The sequence below is a fragment of the Rhinoderma darwinii genome, chromosome 8 (assembly GCF_050947455.1).
Source record: "Rhinoderma darwinii isolate aRhiDar2 chromosome 8, aRhiDar2.hap1, whole genome shotgun sequence".
Lineage (NCBI taxonomy): Eukaryota > Metazoa > Chordata > Amphibia > Anura > Rhinodermatidae > Rhinoderma > Rhinoderma darwinii.
In genome coordinates, this window is record NC_134694.1 from 4565815 (window position 1) to 4585863 (window position 20049).

Sequence of the window (20049 nt, forward strand, 5' to 3'; positions counted from 1 at the left end):
TTTATGGGCACCTTGTGCTTGTTACCTGAATTTTCATATTTTCTATATTTTTCTTAAAATGAATAATAAAAGTGCAACAATAAAAAAATATATATTTTATGGAATTATGTTTTTTGTAATGTAAACTTTAGGTGAAATTTGTTTATTGTTTTTAATATTGGTAGGAGAATGTGTGGAAATAATGGTCGTTTGTCAAATAAAAAAAAACAACCTGTAAAATAAAATAATAAAAAAAATTATAATAAATAATAATGAATCATAATAGTAATAATAATTATAATTCAACTAAAAACAAAATAAAAATAAAGACAATACACGAAATAAAAAATACTAAAAATACATAATTTTAACACAAGAAAAGGTAATAGAAACGTAAATAAAAATTCCCTTCAATGTGTGTGTCTGTGTATATATATATACAGACACACATACACACATATATATGATACATACACACATAGCTGGCACCAATAGCTGACAGACGGTGGCAGGTTTCTTTGCTTGCAGCATAGGGTTAATGGCATCATTAGAGGCTCCTGAATGATGGGATGAGAGCAAACAAGGTGGAAATTGCCTGTAAACAGCGGACCGTGAGCTGCTGTAATTAATTCACTGTCTCTTTTAATCAAACTGAAAGAGGATCAGGTTGCTTCTCCTACATGACATCAGCCAAAAAAAAGCCCTCAGCAGCCAATGGGAGATGAGGCTCCTGTGACACGTGTGCTGACACATTATGAGCTCTGCCAAAGTGACACAAGTTCTGTAGAGAAAAAGGCTTGAAGTGACAGTGTGTAAGGAGATCTGAGACTGGAGAGGACCCCTCCCCCCACTCCAAGAGAAGCAGGACAGTGCAACCAACATAGGAGTTCAAAAGGAGAAGATCTGAGCCTGCAGGACCCCCTGGGTGACTCTGGAGCAGGACACAGCTCAGCCTACAAGATACTGAGTCTTCTGTAGAAGAAAGCTGGAAGGTTGTGGATCTGGAGAGGAGACCCTGGAGCTGGACTGGTCATAGGCTGGAGACCCCTGTTCTGTAGAGAGGAGACCCTGGGCATGGACTGGTCATAGGCTGGAGACCCCTGTTCTGTAAAGAGGAGACCCTGGGCATGAACTGGTCATAGGCTGGAGACCCCTGTTCTGTAGAGAGGAGACCCTGGGCATGGACTGGTCATAGGCATGAAAGTCCTGTTCTGTAGAGAGGAGACCCTGGACCTGGACTGGTCATAGGCAGGAGACCCCTGTTCTGTAGAGAGGAGATCCTGGACTTGAACTGGTCATAGGCAGGAGACCGTGGACCTGGACTGGCAGGAAACCTGGTCAAAATAGAGCAGATTGTCCTGTGCGCAAAGACGCATGAGCTTCTCTCCAAGGTGCTGAAGCCATCAGAGCATCTTGGACTCTTCCCATCTACAGCCTGGTCCTTGGAGAGTCCTAGGCTGACTCCTACTAGAAGATGAGCCCCTGCCTTGGCTGTTGGGTTTGATCAGAGTCGTCTCTGCCCTCCTGCCTCTCTCTCCACCAGAGCTGAAGCTTCTCACACGCCACCCATTCCCTTCTCCAGATCGATTTTATCATCATTGAGCTGGTTACACAGCAGAGCCCTCTATCGATCTCCTCCTGAGGACTCCTGGCCACCCAGCTACAGGACAGGAATTATAACCACTGGGACCTCCAGGAACTTGAACACTCTCTGGATGGCACCAGGTTTGGACGTTATTTTTGCGAATTAAGTAGAAAATATTTTTTTGTGGGGGGAATTCTTTTTTTTTTCAGGCTCAATGTTAATCTGAAAAGTCCAAGGAGGCTGGGATGGAAGGATCTAACGGATTTGGGATTGACACCATCCTGTCCCATAGAGCCAGTAGCCCTGGGCTTGCTCAGATGGACCCATTGATGGGGAATAGTAGGTCACCCCTAGAGCTCAGCCCCAGGTCAGAAGTCAGCAGTGTCTGTTCCTCTCCACCTTCCCCATCTAGAGATTGTTTGGAGGCGGTCAGCACTAGACAAGGGGTCGCTTTGGCCATTGAGTCCCATCTTCAGCCAGGACTCTCTGCTCCTTCACAATCCAGGACGGTCACGTCTTCCTTCTTGATCAGAGACATCTTAGCAGACTGTAAGCCTCTAGCAACCTGCGCTCCTTACTCCAGTAATGGTCAACCAGCCCAAGACTTGACCCATTGCTTGTCCAGTAAAACTGCTGAAGACTTTAGGGACAAACTGGAGAAAAGCAGCAGTTCTACCTCTTCAGATTCTGAATATAAAGGTAAAGGTGAGTTTAACTTCTTCTTCTTCCTCCTCCTCAGAGCCCCTCGACCCCTCCACAAAAACGTGCACCCTAAAAACTGTTGTCTCTACAGGGAAGTAACAAAATTATTTATAACGATAGAGAAGAATTAGCAAAACAAAAATCGATACTTTGTATTTTGTTTATTATTTTTGTTTCATTATAAGGGAAGTGAGTTCTGGGTTCAGGGAGTAGATCGGAAAAGATTTTCTTTCTATTTTTTTTTCCCCCCGTTTTTTTTAATATTTCTACATAGAAAAAGTTGCATATATCAATAAGTAATGCTGGTGTAATATGGAAGAAAAAAAATAATGAGTTAAAATCCCAGGGCCGTAGATTCCCCTCAGAGGCCTCATTATCTGATAGAAATATTAGGAATAAATATGTAAGGAATTAACATAAAAGCGGACATCCAAATTAGTGATACAAGTCGGGTCTATCCATTACCATGCAATTAGATGAAGACTGACATTAAAGATTAAAGTGATGGGAAGTAACAACATGCAGAGTAATTCTATGGGAAAAAGAAAAAAAACATATATAGGAACTTTGCCGTTTTGCATAAAAGTTTTGTAACCTATAGAGAAAATATTTGGCCCTTGACTAAACAAAAAGAAAAAACTTACAATAAATATTATGTAACTTTTATGTGTTAAGAATGTCTTTTGTATCTTTTTTTAAATTATATTCTGTTCGATTTTTTTTACGCCTAACAATCCTTTAGGATTTCAACATTTTTTTTCTAGATTAAACATTTAACAGAATCTAAAATATTTTTTGTTATTTATATATATATATATTTAAATTAAAATCACATTTGATGATTTTTTAATGAAAAAAAATTCTGATCTATGAAGATCGCTAATTATTTTGGGGAATGTTTATTATTTTGGAAACCGAATTCAGCATTTGGGGATTTTCTTGAATTATTTGTATTTACTTTTAGTGAAATGAATGGATTATTATTTTAGTCTTTTTTTTTTTTTACGGGAATAATTCTCTTTTACCAATGACTTGTAATATTCAACTTTCACTACTCTGGATATAATCTGAGATGATTATTATTTGATTGACCTTGTGGATATATTTCTAGAATACAACTTTACTCATCATAAATGACCAATTATATGTTTTGTTTGCATTTTAATTTTTTTTTGCTAAACGCATATATAGATAGTGATCCGGTTTGTTAGGTGGAGAATTTCTGGATGAAGGATCCTAGTTCCCCAGTGGCTCAATTAAGCGGATTATTGTCTCCTACAGAGGGAATCAGCTTCAACCTGGTCACTGCTGGATACAACCTCATACCATATAATGCCCCATAAAGCCTTATACAAGTGTCATACACACAATATCATGCAATACAGGTCACAAACTATCACATCTATACAATATAGTGTAGAAATAACTCCATCATCTCCTACTTCCCATCAGAGGTCACATATATATTATCTGATGTGCTATCTGTATCTAGAGGTATGTGTGGAGACAGATTGTGATGATAGATAGATAGATAGATAGATAGATAGATAGATAGATAGATAGATAGATAGATAGATAGATAGATAGATAGATAGATAGATATGAGATAGATAGATAGATAGATAGATAGATAGATAGATAGATAGATAGATAGATAGATAGATAGATAGATAGGATTTATTAGTTATTGGGGCAGACTGTAATGTAGAGAACAGATGGAGCTGATGAGGATGTGTGAGGACGGCACAGTCTGCTGCTACTCATGAGCCCCAATTACAACTACTGTACAGACAGAGGATATTATATTATTATCTATTTATATAATATTACTCTAATATTGGTGTGGTGTTTTTTTTAGATAATATTTTTATTATTGTTTTTCAGTAAAATGTATTACTAATATATAAAATGATATAGATAATAATATAGGTGTTATACTATTATAATAGCCTAATCATGATATCATGGTATAGAATTATCATCCCGATATACAGTCCTGATGTTCTGCAGCAGTTTTGGAATCTTCCCTGAGACTTCTAATAACAGAGATAAAGTCTTCATTGCAGCAGAGCTGAGTTTGTTAGTGATCACCAAGTGTCCGATGTCCTTTTTACGATTTGATACAGGACTGTGGGTGACAAATACTGAATTATCTGTACTCCAAGAATCATCCGGGTGCACAAAAGAAACACATTACAAATCCAGCTCTGCTACATCTGTATGATCTTGATCTGCGTTGTACACGTTATACCCAGAAGCCTCACGTACAGCATTATATACCTGTCATGGACCCGCATTATATACTGTACTGAATACACACAGCTGTGTCCTGTTATATGCAGGTGTAGTAGCCCCGAGTTTGTTATTTGGCACACTGTGTCCTGATACCAGGATGTTTCTGTTTTTTGTGTCGTGACATAGGACTGCAGATAAATTTATTCTTGGATTCACACATTCAGTTTTGATACAGTTTTTTGCTGCAGTTTTTTTCGACAAAGCCAGGAATGAAAACAAAAGGGGAAATGTAATAGTATTTTTTTTTATATACTTTTTCTTATTCTAGCATTTACTCCTGGTTTCGGCTAAAAAAAAACCTGCATCAAAATGATATGTGTGAATCCAGGCTTAATGTTACCCTGACTGACCGAACCAGCTCTGCTATATCTGTACTGAACACAAAATAAACGAATACACGATAGTCAGGCGTTATAGATTACATATATAATACAGATTATAATAGTCTAGAGTTTTAGATGACATATATATATATATATATATATACATATATATAGATTATGATAATCATGTGTTATAGATTACATATAATAGCCCTGTGTTACAGATTACATGTCTACATTATAATAGCCCTATGTTACAGATTACATGTATAGTATAGATTATAATCCTATTATATGGGTTACATTGCTAGTATAGATTATAATAGCCCTGTGTTACAGATTACATGTATAGTATAGATTATAATCCTATTATATGGGTTACATTGATAGTATAGATTATAATAGCCCTGTGTTATAGATTGTATGTATATTACAGATTACAATCATCCTGTTTTATGGATTGCATCAATAGTATAGATTATAATATCCGTGTGTTATAGATTACATGTCTAGATTATAATATCCCTGTTATAGATTACATGTCTAGATTATAATAGCCCTGTATTATAGATTACATGTCTAGATTATAATATATCTCTGTGATATAGCACATGTATAATATAGATTATAATATCCCTGTGTTATAGATTACATGTATAGATTATAATAGCCCCGTGTTGTAGATTATTGTATAGTATAGATTATAATCCTATTATATGGGTTACATTAATAGTATAGATTATAATAGCCCTGTATTATAGATTAAATATATAGTATAAATTATAATAATTCTGTTCTATGGATTACATTAATAGTATAGATTATTATAGTCGCATACAGCATAGTAGTAATAGCTGTATTATTATAGATTGACATTGTACATTTATATATTTGGGTGCCCTAGTTGGGGGGGGGGGGTCTCGTGTGTCTTTGTGGGGATTATCTGTGTTGTAGAGACGTGCGATATTATGTTTTATTAATTGTCGCAGCGATTGTTGCGTTATTATCGTTATGCCAATCATTGTAATTAACAGTTATTATTTGTGATGATTGCAGTAAAGGAGGAGGGGGAGCGGGAAATCTCCAGCTCCAGGGAGAGCCCCCCGGTTCGGCTGAAGAAGCCCCGCAAGGCCCGCACCGCCTTCACCGACCACCAGTTGGCGCAGCTGGAGCGCAGCTTCGAGAGGCAGAAATACCTGAGTGTGCAGGACAGGATGGAGCTGGCGGCGTCCCTCAACCTCACCGACACCCAGGTGAAGACCTGGTACCAGAACCGCAGGTCAGTGCACACACTGCGCCATAATCACCACTGTGCGTAAACCAGCTGCTACTATGTATAATCTCTAGACCTGGTGCCAAAATAACGCAGGAAGCGCAAGCCTAGAGAAACATCCGACCCAGGTCGCAAACTTTTATCATAGCAGCGCAGGCTGTACGCACTTCTTTACCCGACTACAAAGCCGACACCAGAACCACAAATCGGTTCAACCACAGCGACAAATCCTAACCTGAGCGCAAACACATGCAGCTATTATAATACCAGCGTTCTCCATATAGGCAGCAGTTTACCCGCATATCTGTATTACACCCCAATACCCCCCTATAGAACGGACACCAGAACAGGAGATCAGTGTCTGGAGCAAGATTATCGCAAACCAAATCATGTGAACGGCCGCATATTATATACATTCATCAGTTCCCTCGTTTTTCCACCTCATTGGTCTATAAAGCAGGTGTACAAACAGGTGAATAGCGCCACATCCGCACCTGTGCGACAACCCTGCCTCTCTGTTCCATATTATTAATGGCTGAATGTTATAATATCAAAACCAGTAACATAAAAGGTCTGGTGAGCCACACTGTGCGACAGTCTTCCTCACAAGTGCGACTGACGCGCAAGGACTATGTCGCAGACACACTATATAATGCAGAATATATATATATACGCATACATATGTCTGAGGTCATATCATTCTTTATAATAATTAGGACTGGATCTGACAGTAACTGGAGCGGAGGAAGACAGATTGTTATATCATTCATTGCCCAGGTGATCACATAATGATTTATGACATGTTGGGGCGCAGGCTTCATATTTATTCACAGTCACACTGAGGAATATAAAAAAAAATAATCTTAAAAAATAAATAACAGAAAAAAAAGATAAAAAAATAGAAATAAAAATAAATAAATGGACAATTGATAATTTATTAAAGACTTGTTTAAACGTCTATTTTTTACCCTTCAGAGATAAAGCCTCAATAGATTATTATTATTTCCATATAATCAAATTGTAATTTTTTTATACTCCTAATTGGGACGAATTTTATAACTGTGAAAACCAGACATAGATCTAATATTGATCTATGTGCTCAGATGATGAAGCTATAAACATACTATTAATAAGACTTATAAAAAAGGATTTTATGAATGAGCAGAATACAATAAAGAAATGTAAAAATAAAATAAGATGTGACAATGAATTTAGTTTTTCCATTTTAGTTTTTAAATTATTATTAGATTGTTGCAATAAAAATAATAAATAATAATATTAATATTTTCTATTATATAATAATTCTAATATAAAAATACAAAATACTAAGAATGATAGAATAGAAAATATAATACTAATATAACAATATAAAAAAAAAGTATAATAGAAAATATAATACTAGTGTAATAATACTACAAAAAATAATATAGAAAATATAATACTAATATAACTATAATAATAATGCTAAAAAAATAATAGAAAATATAATACTAATAATAATACTAAAAAAATAGAAAATATAATACTAATATAACAATACTCATAATATTTTCTATTATATTCTTTTTAGTATTATTAATATTATATTTTCTATTATTTTTTTAGTATTATTATTAGTATTATATTTTCTATTATTTTTTTAGCATTATTATTATTGTTATATTAGTATTATATTTTCTATATTATTTTTTGTAGTATTATTACACTAGTATTATATTTTCTATTATACTTTTTTTAAATATTGTTATATTAGTATTATATTATTTTTTTTGTATTGTTATAGTAGTATTCGTATATTTTTTTATCATTTTTTCTGCTCTGGCTATATTTTACACTTTTATTATCAGTCAACATATTTACATATATCCGTGTTGCGTCGTCTATATATTTTTTTTTCTAAACTATAAAAAATGAATAATTTTTTTTAAATATTTGTCTTAACTTTTTTTTTTATTAAATTACAAATAAAAAAAAATTAAAATTTTTGTAAACATTTTTTCTACCTTAGTATAAATGTTCGTTTATATTTACATATTTTAAATGGCGTCAGTGAAACGACAACGATGTACTCCACATAAACACCCGTATATAACACATCGACACATTAATAATAAATTAACCATTTCTTACTTTGGGCATCAATAATTAACGGAGTGTTTCAGTAATTACACAATTATTATCATTATGAATTATGAATAACTCAGGCCTAGAAATAGGACTATTTTTTTTTTATTTTGGTAGCGGAAAGGCGGGGGCTGAGATGATGCGAGTTTGGCGCTATAGCTTAAGAAAATTGAATTATTATAGAATACGTACAATAGATTTTGACATTCCTAGCAAGGTGTCCTAAGGGGAATCACGCCGACTTAGAAAGAGGAATATTTATACCCGTCCCTTGGTCTTTACACTTTTTAGACAGAATTTTTACATTGTTTGATTTACTGTTTTTAGCTTGGTTTTAGGTTTTTTTATTTATTTCATGCATAGTTATGCCGTGTAGAAAATGTAGTATTTTTTTTTTCCAAAAATCCTGTCAAAATATAAACCATGGTAAACGATTTATTACATAGCCTAATATGGAAGTTTATCATCAACTAAAATAATAAAAACACAATTGTTTAAAGTTTAATATCTTGACATTTTTAAGGTCATATTTCCCCCAATATTTGAAAAATACAGAAAAAATTTATAAAGCAAAATTCTTATTCAATTAAATTTACTTATTTTGAAAATATTGATATTGTAGAATTAAGAAACATAAAGTACAATTATGAAAAGTGACTAAAACAAGAGGCAACGTATAAAAAAAAATAAAAATCTACAACCACTTGGTAGATCGGTTTAGTTCTATAACCTAATAACAGTAGTGAAAAAAAAAAATATTAAAAAAACACTAAAAAACTTTACCTTTTATGCGCAAACTCATGCCCACTGTAACAATTTGCAAAAATTTCGTAAAAATGAAAAAAATAAATAAAATTGGAAAAAAATTACGGGAAACTTCTAATAAGTGACTCAGATTTTGAAATGCTAATATTTATATTGGGGATTACGTTGACTCTTTTAGTACTGTTGATATTTCAGAAGTAACAGTGGACGCAATCGTATTGGATATTCATTACAACCCCTGGTTCCCCAGCTGTGACACACCTTTGACACACCCTTAAAGGGCAACTCCATCCAAAATTATATATTTCCCCCTCATTTTACTAATCTCTCTCTCGCTGGCTAATATCGGACCATTAAGTCATGTGATGCTCCCACCTTATACGACGGTAACATTCTAGTTTTTGAAAGAATGAGAGGTTGTCACGGCCCCGCCCCACGTCATAAACCAGCAATATAACCCTGTTTAAAGGTCCCGATTTATAAATATAACAATCTAAAAAAAATAGTTCTGAAATATTCCGGTCCTTATGTTTTTGTTTCTGTCGCACAGGACAAAATGGAAGAGACAGACGGCGGTCGGACTGGAATTACTGGCAGAAGCGGGAAATTATTCTGCTCTACAAAGAATGTTTCCTTCTCCGTACTTCTACCCACAAAGCCTCATGTCCAACCTGGACCCAGGTGCTGCACTTTACCTCTACAGAGGTCCCACTGCACCTCCCCCGGCTTTACAAAGACCTCTGGTCCCCAGGATCCTTATTCATGGACTTCAAGGTGGCGCTGAGCCCCCACCTGCCTTGCCCCCTTTGACAGGAGTCCTACCAAGGGCGGCGCAGCCACGGTGAAGAGGTCCATACAAGCTCAACCAGGTGCCAAAGTCATAGACTTCACCAACGCACCAGAGAACGGGGGACATCATCGGCCATGGGACTGTACTGTGGAATAGCCCTACAAAAACTCTGCTAAGAAAAATAACCTAAATTATAAAAAAAGTGACCTTCTGGGACTTCAAAAATGACGAGAAGATGAAACAAAAACTGTAACATGGTTCAACTTGACCACTTATTTCTCAGAAACGGGAAATTTCCCCTAAATAATTGATATGACATCATCAGCGTTCTTAGCCCGGAGAGAATGACGTAAAAACTCAAAAACATTCACCCCCAAAATACAAAAATATCATTAGTAACCCTTGAATCACAATTCATTAGAGAACCTTCTTCTAGGAAAGCTGAGTGACAACCAACATGGCTGCCGTTATAGCCGGTTGTCAACCATGTTTCCCAGACTTTAGAATCGGTCGAGGAAACGGGACATTTTTTTTATCAACCGTTTGGGGAGCAATTGTTCTTGAATTTCATTAGGACTCAAAAAATGTGTGAATTTTTGAAAAATTGCTAAGGGTCCGTGGGGTGAAGTAATTTCTAGCGCGAGCTCAGATATTTGTTGACGCCCCCTTTACAGTGAATATTATCTCGCCATGTCGCTATGGTTACAATCATTATATTATAGAATCACAACACCCTGACCTTTTTACGTATCACCAAACAATCCACCTAAACGGGACAACTTTTTGTATTTTATTTACACGACTGATAATTGTACGTTGGCGTAAACGGGCCTCAACACAAGACGGCAGACCCCGCCCCCCGCCCCCCGTGGTGGTCGTTCTAAAGTCCAAGCCCAAAAAATAAAATAAAATTAAAAATACTCCAAATCTTTCTGAGGCCAAAAATTCACTGTGATTGAACATTTATCCTTAGAGAGTATCTGCACTTAGAGACATATCAGAACTTGTGATGGGTGGGGCCCGGGTGCTAAGACTCCCGCCGTCGCTGAAACGAAGGTGCGGAAGCGCTCACCTTCGGCTTTAATCAGTTCTCCTTGTTAGACTGAAGATGGACTCACTTAGAAATATCTACGAGCCCCTCCTCAGCCTAAGGAGCGCCGATCACAGACAAAGGTGAGCGCTTCCGCACTTTCGTTCCAGCCATTGGTGGGGGGGGGTCTCAGCAGCTGCCCCCCCTCCAATCAAAACTTCTGAAGATATGTCTCAAGAGTTGTTTTTAAAGGGCAGGTACTCTTTAAAAAAAAAAATGGAAGGCGGCAAAACAAGAAACAGTGCTTGTGATAATGGTGAGAGAACTATAAATTAGCCAATGATTTTTCTCAGCCTGTTAGCCCCACCCCCGAGGATCCTGGTACACACAGAATTAAATATATTTAATGTTTTATATGTTGCTGCTATCCATGTAAGGGATTATTCCGTCATGTTGGTTCTGAGTTTCTCAAATGTTGTATATTGGGTCCATTTTGTTGATCGTCATTTATTTTTAATGGGCATGTTCATGTTGAGAGATTAGATCTTGGTGGAATGTGGAACTACAAGATCCGGCCAGGGCTCCGTGGTTCCATATCACCGGGCACAGTCTATCTTATATATGGCTTAAGCTACAAGGGTGACTTTTTGTATCTCATTATTGACATTGTCCACCATTTTGGAACTAAATTATGTAAAAAGACCCCTGTACCTCAGGCCTAATATAAAAAATAATATCTAAATTATTTGGAAAATGTGAAACTTTTTTATTAATTTATTTCTGAGAAATAAGGATTTGTGGTCTTCTGCCTGTACATAGTCCTTTGTATATGAAGCGACCCCGTCTACCTATTTATAAAAAACAAAAATGACGCCATTGAATGATTTTCACAGCAAAAAAACGAAAAAAAACCAAAACAAATTAACACAGAGAAACTTAAGTTAACCTCTCACGTGCCACAAAAAAAAAACCCCGCCGATTCACCGGCCAATGGCATTCTTTTTGTATAAATTGAGGTTTTATGGGGTCAAATTTTTTTTCCCCGCAAAGCGTCCTGTGGAACCTACCGCAAGACTGGAGTAGTATCGTTCCATTATCCATTACAAAATGGTTTCTCCTGGTGCGAAATTGTTCACGTGGGCATGGCGACTAATACAATACAGTAGGCAGCCATTTTGTGGCCTAAGCCTAGAAATCCCTGAGATCCAACCAGGTGACCTGTCGCTTTAAAAATACAAAGTGACGCTACCAATGCGCCATGTTCTGTTGTGATGTACGTCTTTAAATGCTCCGATATCGCTAGCACCGTAATGAATGTTTACACCCACAACATGGCCGCCTACAACAGGTATAGGAGGTAAACAAAAAACCAGGGTAAAACATGTATTAATAGGACTATTTGGCCGACACCTCTTCAGCGAACAGGTCACATGATCGTATAAGTACACGTTATATTACAATTGTCCAGCCGCGCCATTTTTTTTCTGTCACTTGTTGACAAATTTTGCGCAAAGCCTCATAGAAGGCGCCATATTTTGTAATATACTGTGTATTACTGTGATTAATATATGTGCCCAGTATGAGGTATCGCCACACCAATATCGAGGGTCAGCCAGTCCAGATTTCAGCCCGCAATGGGAGCTGGCCACGTATGCGCGGTCGCTCGCCAATGAAATTACGTGAACAGCCAACGCCCATTAATGGATAGCCATCCATCCATTTGCAAACCGGGACGTGGATTGGCTCATTTTGGTACGGTGGGGATGGGGTTTTGATCCCGACAGCGGATTTTGTCCGTACTCTGGCACGGTAGAGGTTAACGCCTTCTCTAGAGACGTATACGTGTATTTTTTAAAAACGCCTGTGGACCTGAATGTCATCATCACTTATTTATTCTCTGTTCAATGACTTTATGGGTAATATTTAAATGCCATCATTAAAAATTATTCAGAAATATTACCGCACAGTGTCATGCGCTTAATGATAAACCACAGACGCCATTTTGTGGCCGCAACCAAAATTCGTAAAGACTTGCTTAAAAATCATTACAATGGGAACGCTCCAGTTTCGGATGGAGTTTCCCTTTAAGTACTTCACAAAATGGCTGCCTCCTTTATATATGGCTTCTTCTCAAAACGGAGTGAACGACGGTATATGAAATGCGAAAATTTGACACATTTTTCATTTGCGGCAATATGATCTGGCTGGTGGCAACGACTACTATACTATATGACTAGTCGGCCGTAGCCATTTTATCACCACACATGACTGCATATAATGGCGCCATTTTTGAACCGCTTAGCCACACCCCTATTAAAGAAAACAAAATGACATCGTTTGCAGCAGTCAGTGCTTGATAAAAATGGCGCAAGGCATTTATTAACACATTGCGCAATTTTTTATAAGCGCTGCCGATGACGTTGCCACGTTTTACACGTCATATCTATGCACCATTTAAGAATCGAACCAAAACAGGCGCCGGTGATTCAGTAACTACAACTCCCACCATACCCTGTCACAGCTTCTGAGATTCAGGCTCCCCAGTTTTGGAACTTTACTACAACTCCAACCATCCTTGGGGCCAGATGTATGAAACCCAGTGCAGGCCGGAAGTGGAGCAGTTGCCCATAGCAACCAATCAAATCACTGATTTCATTTTTGTAGTGCAATCAGCAGTGCTCCTAGCAACCAATCAAATCATAGCTTTCATTTTCTGACCTGTGCTGGAAATCTGATTGGTTGCTAGGAGCACTGCGGATTGCACTACAAAAATGAAAGCAGTGATTTGATTGGTTGCCATGGGCAACTGCCAGTATGGAAGCCTGGTCAGTTCAAAAAGCATAGCGCAAATCACAACAAATTCAAGTACATAATGTGTGTAAACCGGGGGTCTATTAAATGGACACTTGCATTTCTTTTTCGTGAATTATTGCGTTTTTTGGCCGCACGGTTTTTACAGGTGAAACATCATAAAACAGAGACAATTCATGGTAAACAGAAAACCTGGCCATGTCCAAGCATCAGGGCTCATTAGAGAAAGTGCTGATACACTGTAACGAGTCCTGCACCTGCACCTCACAGTATGAAATCAGAGGCACACGAGAGCCATGCTACGACCTGTACGACATGGATCATAATACGGTTGTGTACATGAGGCCTGATATTAGATCAGATTATAAAATGGCTGCCTACCACTAAACATCGGTTACATTAGACTTAAGCTTCGCAAACAAAATCGGATATGCAAATGAGCCCCACAACGAGCGCTTCTGGTCCTGCAAACTTTTCATTCGCCGGAAGAGTATTGGTCGAGCCCAGACTGCGATCAGTCATACGGGACACAATCACATCTCAACAAAAAATGGCTGAAAAATTCTCGACTGTGGAGGTGAATAACTATTGCTCCCCGTTATCAGCTAATTCCGGCTTGGCAGAGGCTAAAGGGGGTTTTACAGTGGGTGATTATCAGGCAGACGATTCATAGAACGCTCGTTGCCGATAATTTCCCTGTGTAATCAGAGCAGCGATCTGGATCATCCGCTGGTCGTATCGCTTTAAAAAAAAGTGAAATATTCTGGTTGTCGGCAGCGCATCTTGGTGTGTGAACCGGGAGACGCGCTGCCGTCATGATAATAATGTACGGGGAGTAACGAGCGCTCGTCCCCATCCATAGCTCCGTGTGACAGGAGCAAACGAGCGCCGATCAATGATGTCTCGTTGATCGGCGCTCGCTGCATCGGCCAGGGCCTTAAGACAAGTGAATACAAGCTATTGCTCCCTGTTATCAGCCATTTCTGTCTGGGAGATGCTGACTGTAGGACAGGTGAATGCAAGCTATTGCTCCCAGTTATCAGCCAGGATCGCGTCCAGAAAGCTCGATGCCCCCATGATCGCTGCTTGACGCGGCCTATCCCCCCAGAAACATTCCTCTTCGCATGCTGACTGCAGGTTTATTGCTCCTTGGAAGGAGTTTTATCACTTTTGACACCCCCTTTTTTTCCTTCCCTGTTTAGTGGTGTCACCGGCAGAATTCTGTCACGTTATAATCAGACGGCGCTCATAATAAGATATAAAGAGGTACACTTACCTGTCCGCTGCCCCAGTCTGATGGCTGCAGCCTCCTGAGCTCATTACCATCACCCACAGCTGAGAGGGAAGGGCCGGGCAAAACCCACAAGGCACGTGGGAGATTTACTATCCAAAAAGTTCCTTGCATTTAGGCTGCGTTCACACTGTGTTTTTGTTGTGTTTTTAACATGCAGTTTTAAAAAAAAAAACTAAACCGCACAGTGCGAACCCAGCCCGAGGCTACACGCACAACTTGCGGAACTTTATGTGGAAAATCGACAACAAAACCGCAGATAAATGCAAGTAATTTTGCAGGAAAATCGGCACCCAATATTGCGTTATTTTGAGGCGGAAACAGGTGCGGATTATCGGCTTCAGATTTTGACGCATTTTGATATGTTGCGAATGTTAAAACGCGCACTGCAGGTCAATTTACATGCGGAAAAATTCTGCAATTTATAGTTGAGATTGCTGGAAATCTCATCTACTTTGCCGCAGCAAATCTGCACGTAATACGCATTGCGTGCATGTGGCCTGAGGGCGTAATTAGACGCTGCAGTTCAGGTGCGGTTATTACTGCGCAGCCCAAAAAAAAAAAAAGCATCGCAAAACCGCACGTGTTTTTACCATGAACTACTGTGGTTTTGCAGATTTAACGAGCTACACCCGTGCTGGCTGCGGAATCGCAGCAATTCGCTGTAAAACCGAGCGGCAACAAATGCGCCTGAAGTGCAACGTCTAAAAACACCATATGGCCACGTAATCTTTTTTGCGCCCACATTACGGACACAACACCCGGACCTACTGCGTTTTATTAGAACCAGTGTTCGAGAACCATTGAAGCCTATGATGCTCTAAACTCCGGTTCTAATAAACCGCGGGACGTCTGGGCGTTGTTTCAACGGAGCGTGTGAAGGGTCTGTGAAAAAAGAGGACATGTCCTATTTTTTGCGCTTCACGCATTCCCTCCATAGTCTACAACGATTAGTCCGTGTCACACTCACGCTCAGGACGGGACTTGCGCCTAAATTGCGATGTGTGAAAAAGACCTTCGGGTGTATTTACATCATTTTTTTTTTGTACTGAAACTCGTCGTTTTGCCTTTTGCTACAGTAGCGTCATGTGACTACTGGAAACCACGTGCACAAACTCGCCATTGTTTTACCACAATGCGGTTTCCATAGAAACGATTCATGGGCAGAGGGGGAAACTAATCAAAAACTGTGCTAAAGAAAGGTGGAGCGGTTGCCTATAGCAACCAATAAGATTTCAGCTTCCATTTTCCAGAGAGCTTCTGCTGTATGAGAGCTGGAATCTGATTGGTTGTTATGGGGAACAGCTCTGCTTTTCCTTTACACCGGTTTTTCCCCATGTTTACATTCCACCATAGGGGAATGTTACCTAAATCCATTAAACTTGTCCGCCAAGAATTCCAAAATGTAAGAGGATTCTGTTTTTCTGGGTACAGGTGCCAATGTTGTGGGTCAAAATTTCCTCCTCTTTTCTGTATCCCCGACGTCTGTTGTTCTGCTATATACTTCAGCCGTGTCGTTTGGGGTCAGTTATGTAAGTAAAGCTTAAAAAAAAAAAGTTCTGCGACTTTCTATCAAACTTTGTTATAGTTAATCAAGATCTCTGCTTGCTGTCACTGAATAAAAACAGGTTATATTTACACCCATAGGCCCTGCCCAAATACCTCTCACAGCTGCGTGTTTGTTACTTTCGTGTCCGGTCTGGACAATCCTCTGTGAGCTATACACACCATCAGCACAAATCTCTCTCCTGTCCTGATGGTTTGTTACAATGTATCGGCGCAGGTAATAGGTATCAGTCTGGAGTCCACAGAGGACTGTCAAGAATGGATACAATTGTGAGAAGTACTAGGTCGGGATGGGTTGTAATCCCTACAGCAAGCAGAGATATTGAAAATGGTGAAGAATTAAAAACACAAAGTCTATTATAAAGTTGCAGAACTTTTCATGATACAATAAACTTTATTTACATAAAACATACGATCGGTACCAAGGACATCAGTACCAGTACCCTGGAGAGGGGGCCCTAACCCAGGCCGGTTCCACCCCTCTTGGTTTTTAATCGGTGTCTCCTCACTTCTATCCACACCTCTAGTCAGGGCCGATTGTTTCGTCACCATAGTGCTGGCATGTGCGGACAATGGCCGTTACTGACCCCTGGCGACCTCTCTGCCCGCCACGTCACTAGGCAGGTGCCCCTCGTACCTCTGTATTGATAAGAGAAATCAGGATGAATTATTAATGCTAATCACCGGAGTATAATTACTTAAGTGATTTAAATGATCGCTTTGCAGGATGGGTGGTTTCCGTCCCTTTAAAGTGTGGCTGGCAAAGTGACAGCCAGTGTGCCAGCAGCTGGTGACTAGGACAGACTGGAAGCGGCTACCAGTGCAGGCAGCCAACAGATGGACAGCGCAGTCTATTAACACATGCGGCGTGACCCCCTCCTCCCTTCACGGGGACATAAAGGGCAATGAGGATCAGCATTGTCTGTGAGCCCCGCAGGTCTAGGTGACCTCTCAGCCTCGGCACACATGCAGGACATTCTCAGGCCTCCGATGAGAAGGAACAAAGGTCCCCAGTCAGCGATGCGCCCGGCCCTGGTATCAGCGTCAAGAGTTACAGCGAGGACGCGGAGACGCCATCTCCTCATCTTGTCCTTTTGCGGTTGGTTAAGTTCCTCCTGTTCAGAGTCCGCGCCAACTTTTTAGTAAATAGAAAAACGCAATACTTAGGCAAGACGTTATATCGAGGGGCATTTCCCCTTTAAAAAAAATATAAAACGGCCTTGATTCATCCTTTCCTGTCAATTCTACTTGTTGTATCGGTCTCTGGAAAGTTGGGGGATGACCAATATGGCCGCCATGACCGCCCATATAGCTATCCTGGAGTCCAGAGTGGCAAATCTGAATGGCGGTGAGGGCACAAAAGTCAGATAATTGGGAAATTGCTTAAACAACAACCCCCTAATATATCAGTATCATCCCCCATCAGCGGCGATCCTATAACGATCAGATACCACCATCCTAGTCACGTTATAAAGGGGAAATCCGGCCAAAACAGATCATCCGACGTGTCTGCGGTTCTTGGGTAAAGGCGACAAACCACTTCGGCGCTATTCAGAGATTTCCACACGTTAAATACGCGGTCTGGAGCATCGTATGAGGGATTTGGCGATCTACCCGCCCCCGCTCTGCACTTGGGCCATTGGAAGAGGCCAAATGACCCCACACCAATAGTAACGCCTGACATGTTTATAGGACACGGCCGAAAATATATTTCTTTGTCGGATTTTCCCACATTCTGTATTTCCTCTGCCCAATTTTTTGTTTTCTTTCTGCCCGCACTTCATTCACCATCTTGTTTGCCAATTCTATTAACCTTTCACGTTGGTCTTTTCCCCCCGGTCCCTTTCCTATTAATGGGACTAGTGGGTATTAATACATTTTTTTTTTTTTAAAGCGAAATGCGCAGCAACTAATTAAGTCGATCAGGCTCATTCCTTTGTGATCAGCGCCGGTTTTGCATGTGAAAGGGCCCGGGCTAAATCCTTTGCCATGGATATGGTAGACAGAGAGGATTGTCCCCCGGATCGGGGGGTTAATGAACTGACAGACAAGTTTATATACAGCAGCCGGCGTACAACATATGCAGCCGCGCACAAAAACCGCAGCTTCGTGAAACAGACCAAAAGGAGGAAAAAAAAAATCCAACATGGATCGACTTAAACCCAGGGGATGAGGGGTTTAAATTAATCTCATTGAATAAGAAAGACGCCAAACAAAACTCCTTAAAATCATATTAAAAATCTATCAAAGACAACTAGCGGGTGGAGGAGGGGGGGGGGGGGGGGGGGGCCAGGGCGAGGATCTGTTCCTGGGATGTGGGAAGAGTCGGAGACGCCCGCAGCTCGTTGCACATTTATACAGACAAAATGGAAATCACAAAAAACGGATTCTACCAATATTTAATTTCCCCTTGTACCTCGGAGAGATTCTACGCAGAGAATTAACGAAACACAACCCGCCGTGTATACATCACCATGGGGGGGGGACAGCAACAAGTCAGATTAAAATTAAGAAACCCCCTTCAAATTATATCATGTAACATCTATAGGATTAGACAGAAATATTCCTTTAAAGGGGAACACCAGAATTTTATTTTTATTTTTTTGCTGGTAGGAAAGCATCTTTAATGAAGGCTGTACGGCAGCAGACGGAGGTTGTGCAGACATGTGAATGAACCCGAAGTATAGGAGGTCACCGATAGCAGCTGATGCTTTCCAACAACATGACATTCATTAGGGCTTCTGGAGTTTCCCTTTAAGAAGTATTTTTGAGAGCGCAAACTTTATAAACCCAAATGTATTGCGCGATACATATCAATATAAGGCTGGATTCACACATTCAGTTGTGATGCAGTTTTTTTTTTTTTAGCCAAAGCCAGGAGTGGATGCGAAAGAGAGAAGTCCGGTCGAGCCTGCGCGCCATTTTTTGTGTGGCTGAGGTCTTTGGTGTTGGATTGTACCGTGACGTATCTCAGCGGCTGTCGGATACGTCTTCTGTTCCAAGTCACTTTGTCCATTCAGGGAACGCAAGTTTCAATCATGATCTTTTTTTTTTTATTAGGCACCAGCGCAGTGAGACGCACAACAAAGGCGAGTAACGTGAGACAGAGGAACCCCGCGGCCCAGCGACATCTTTATGAGTTCTCGTCTTTTATTCCCCTGGTAAGAAGACAATAAGGAGAAGCCTGATGTGACTCCCAGTCGTGGCACAAAGGGCTCCAGCAGAGAGGAGACGGCAGTCAGGTCTAGGATTACACAGGCGGACGGCGCTGCCTCTACAACGTGACAAACGAGACCCGAGCATGGAGGACAGACGGACAGAGAGCACCTGGGCCCCCGAGGCTAAAGCGAACATACTACCCAACTGTAAATGATGACCTGTGCTGCCGTATATGATGTCATCACACAGAATAAACATACAGAAAATATGATGACGTCACACAGAACAAGATCGATATACAGTATGTATGACATCACTGTACAGGATCGATATATAGAATGCATGCTGACATCACA

General features: G+C 39.9%; 1 protein-coding gene across 2 annotated transcripts; it reads left to right on the forward strand.

Moving 5' to 3' along the window:
- Positions 1 to 752: 752 nt before the first annotated feature.
- Positions 753 to 12794, forward strand: BARHL1 (BarH like homeobox 1). 2 transcript variants are annotated; one of them, XM_075834700.1, is made up of 3 exons: positions 753 to 2269; positions 5941 to 6163; positions 9597 to 12794. In XM_075834700.1, exons 1-3 carry the CDS (start codon positions 1810 to 1812, stop codon positions 9889 to 9891), a joined length of 978 nt encoding a protein of 325 aa, XP_075690815.1. In that variant the 5' UTR covers positions 753 to 1809; the 3' UTR covers positions 9892 to 12794. The 2 variants fall into 2 exon arrangements, with proteins under 2 accessions (XP_075690815.1, XP_075690816.1); XM_075834701.1 differs by having other exon boundaries at positions 753 to 2263.
- The last annotated feature ends 7255 nt before the right edge of the window (positions 12795 to 20049 follow it).

Coding starts and splice junctions, on each gene's coding strand:
- BARHL1 (XM_075834700.1), top strand. CDS start 1,810: ATGGAAGGATCTAACGGATTTGGGATTGACACCATCCTGTCCCATAGA. Junction 2,270..5,940: donor TTCTGAATATAAAGGTAAAG/GTGAGTTTAACT, acceptor TGATGATTGCAG/TAAAGGAGGAGGGGGAGCGG. Junction 6,164..9,596: donor ACCTGGTACCAGAACCGCAG/GTCAGTGCACAC, acceptor TCTGTCGCACAG/GACAAAATGGAAGAGACAGA.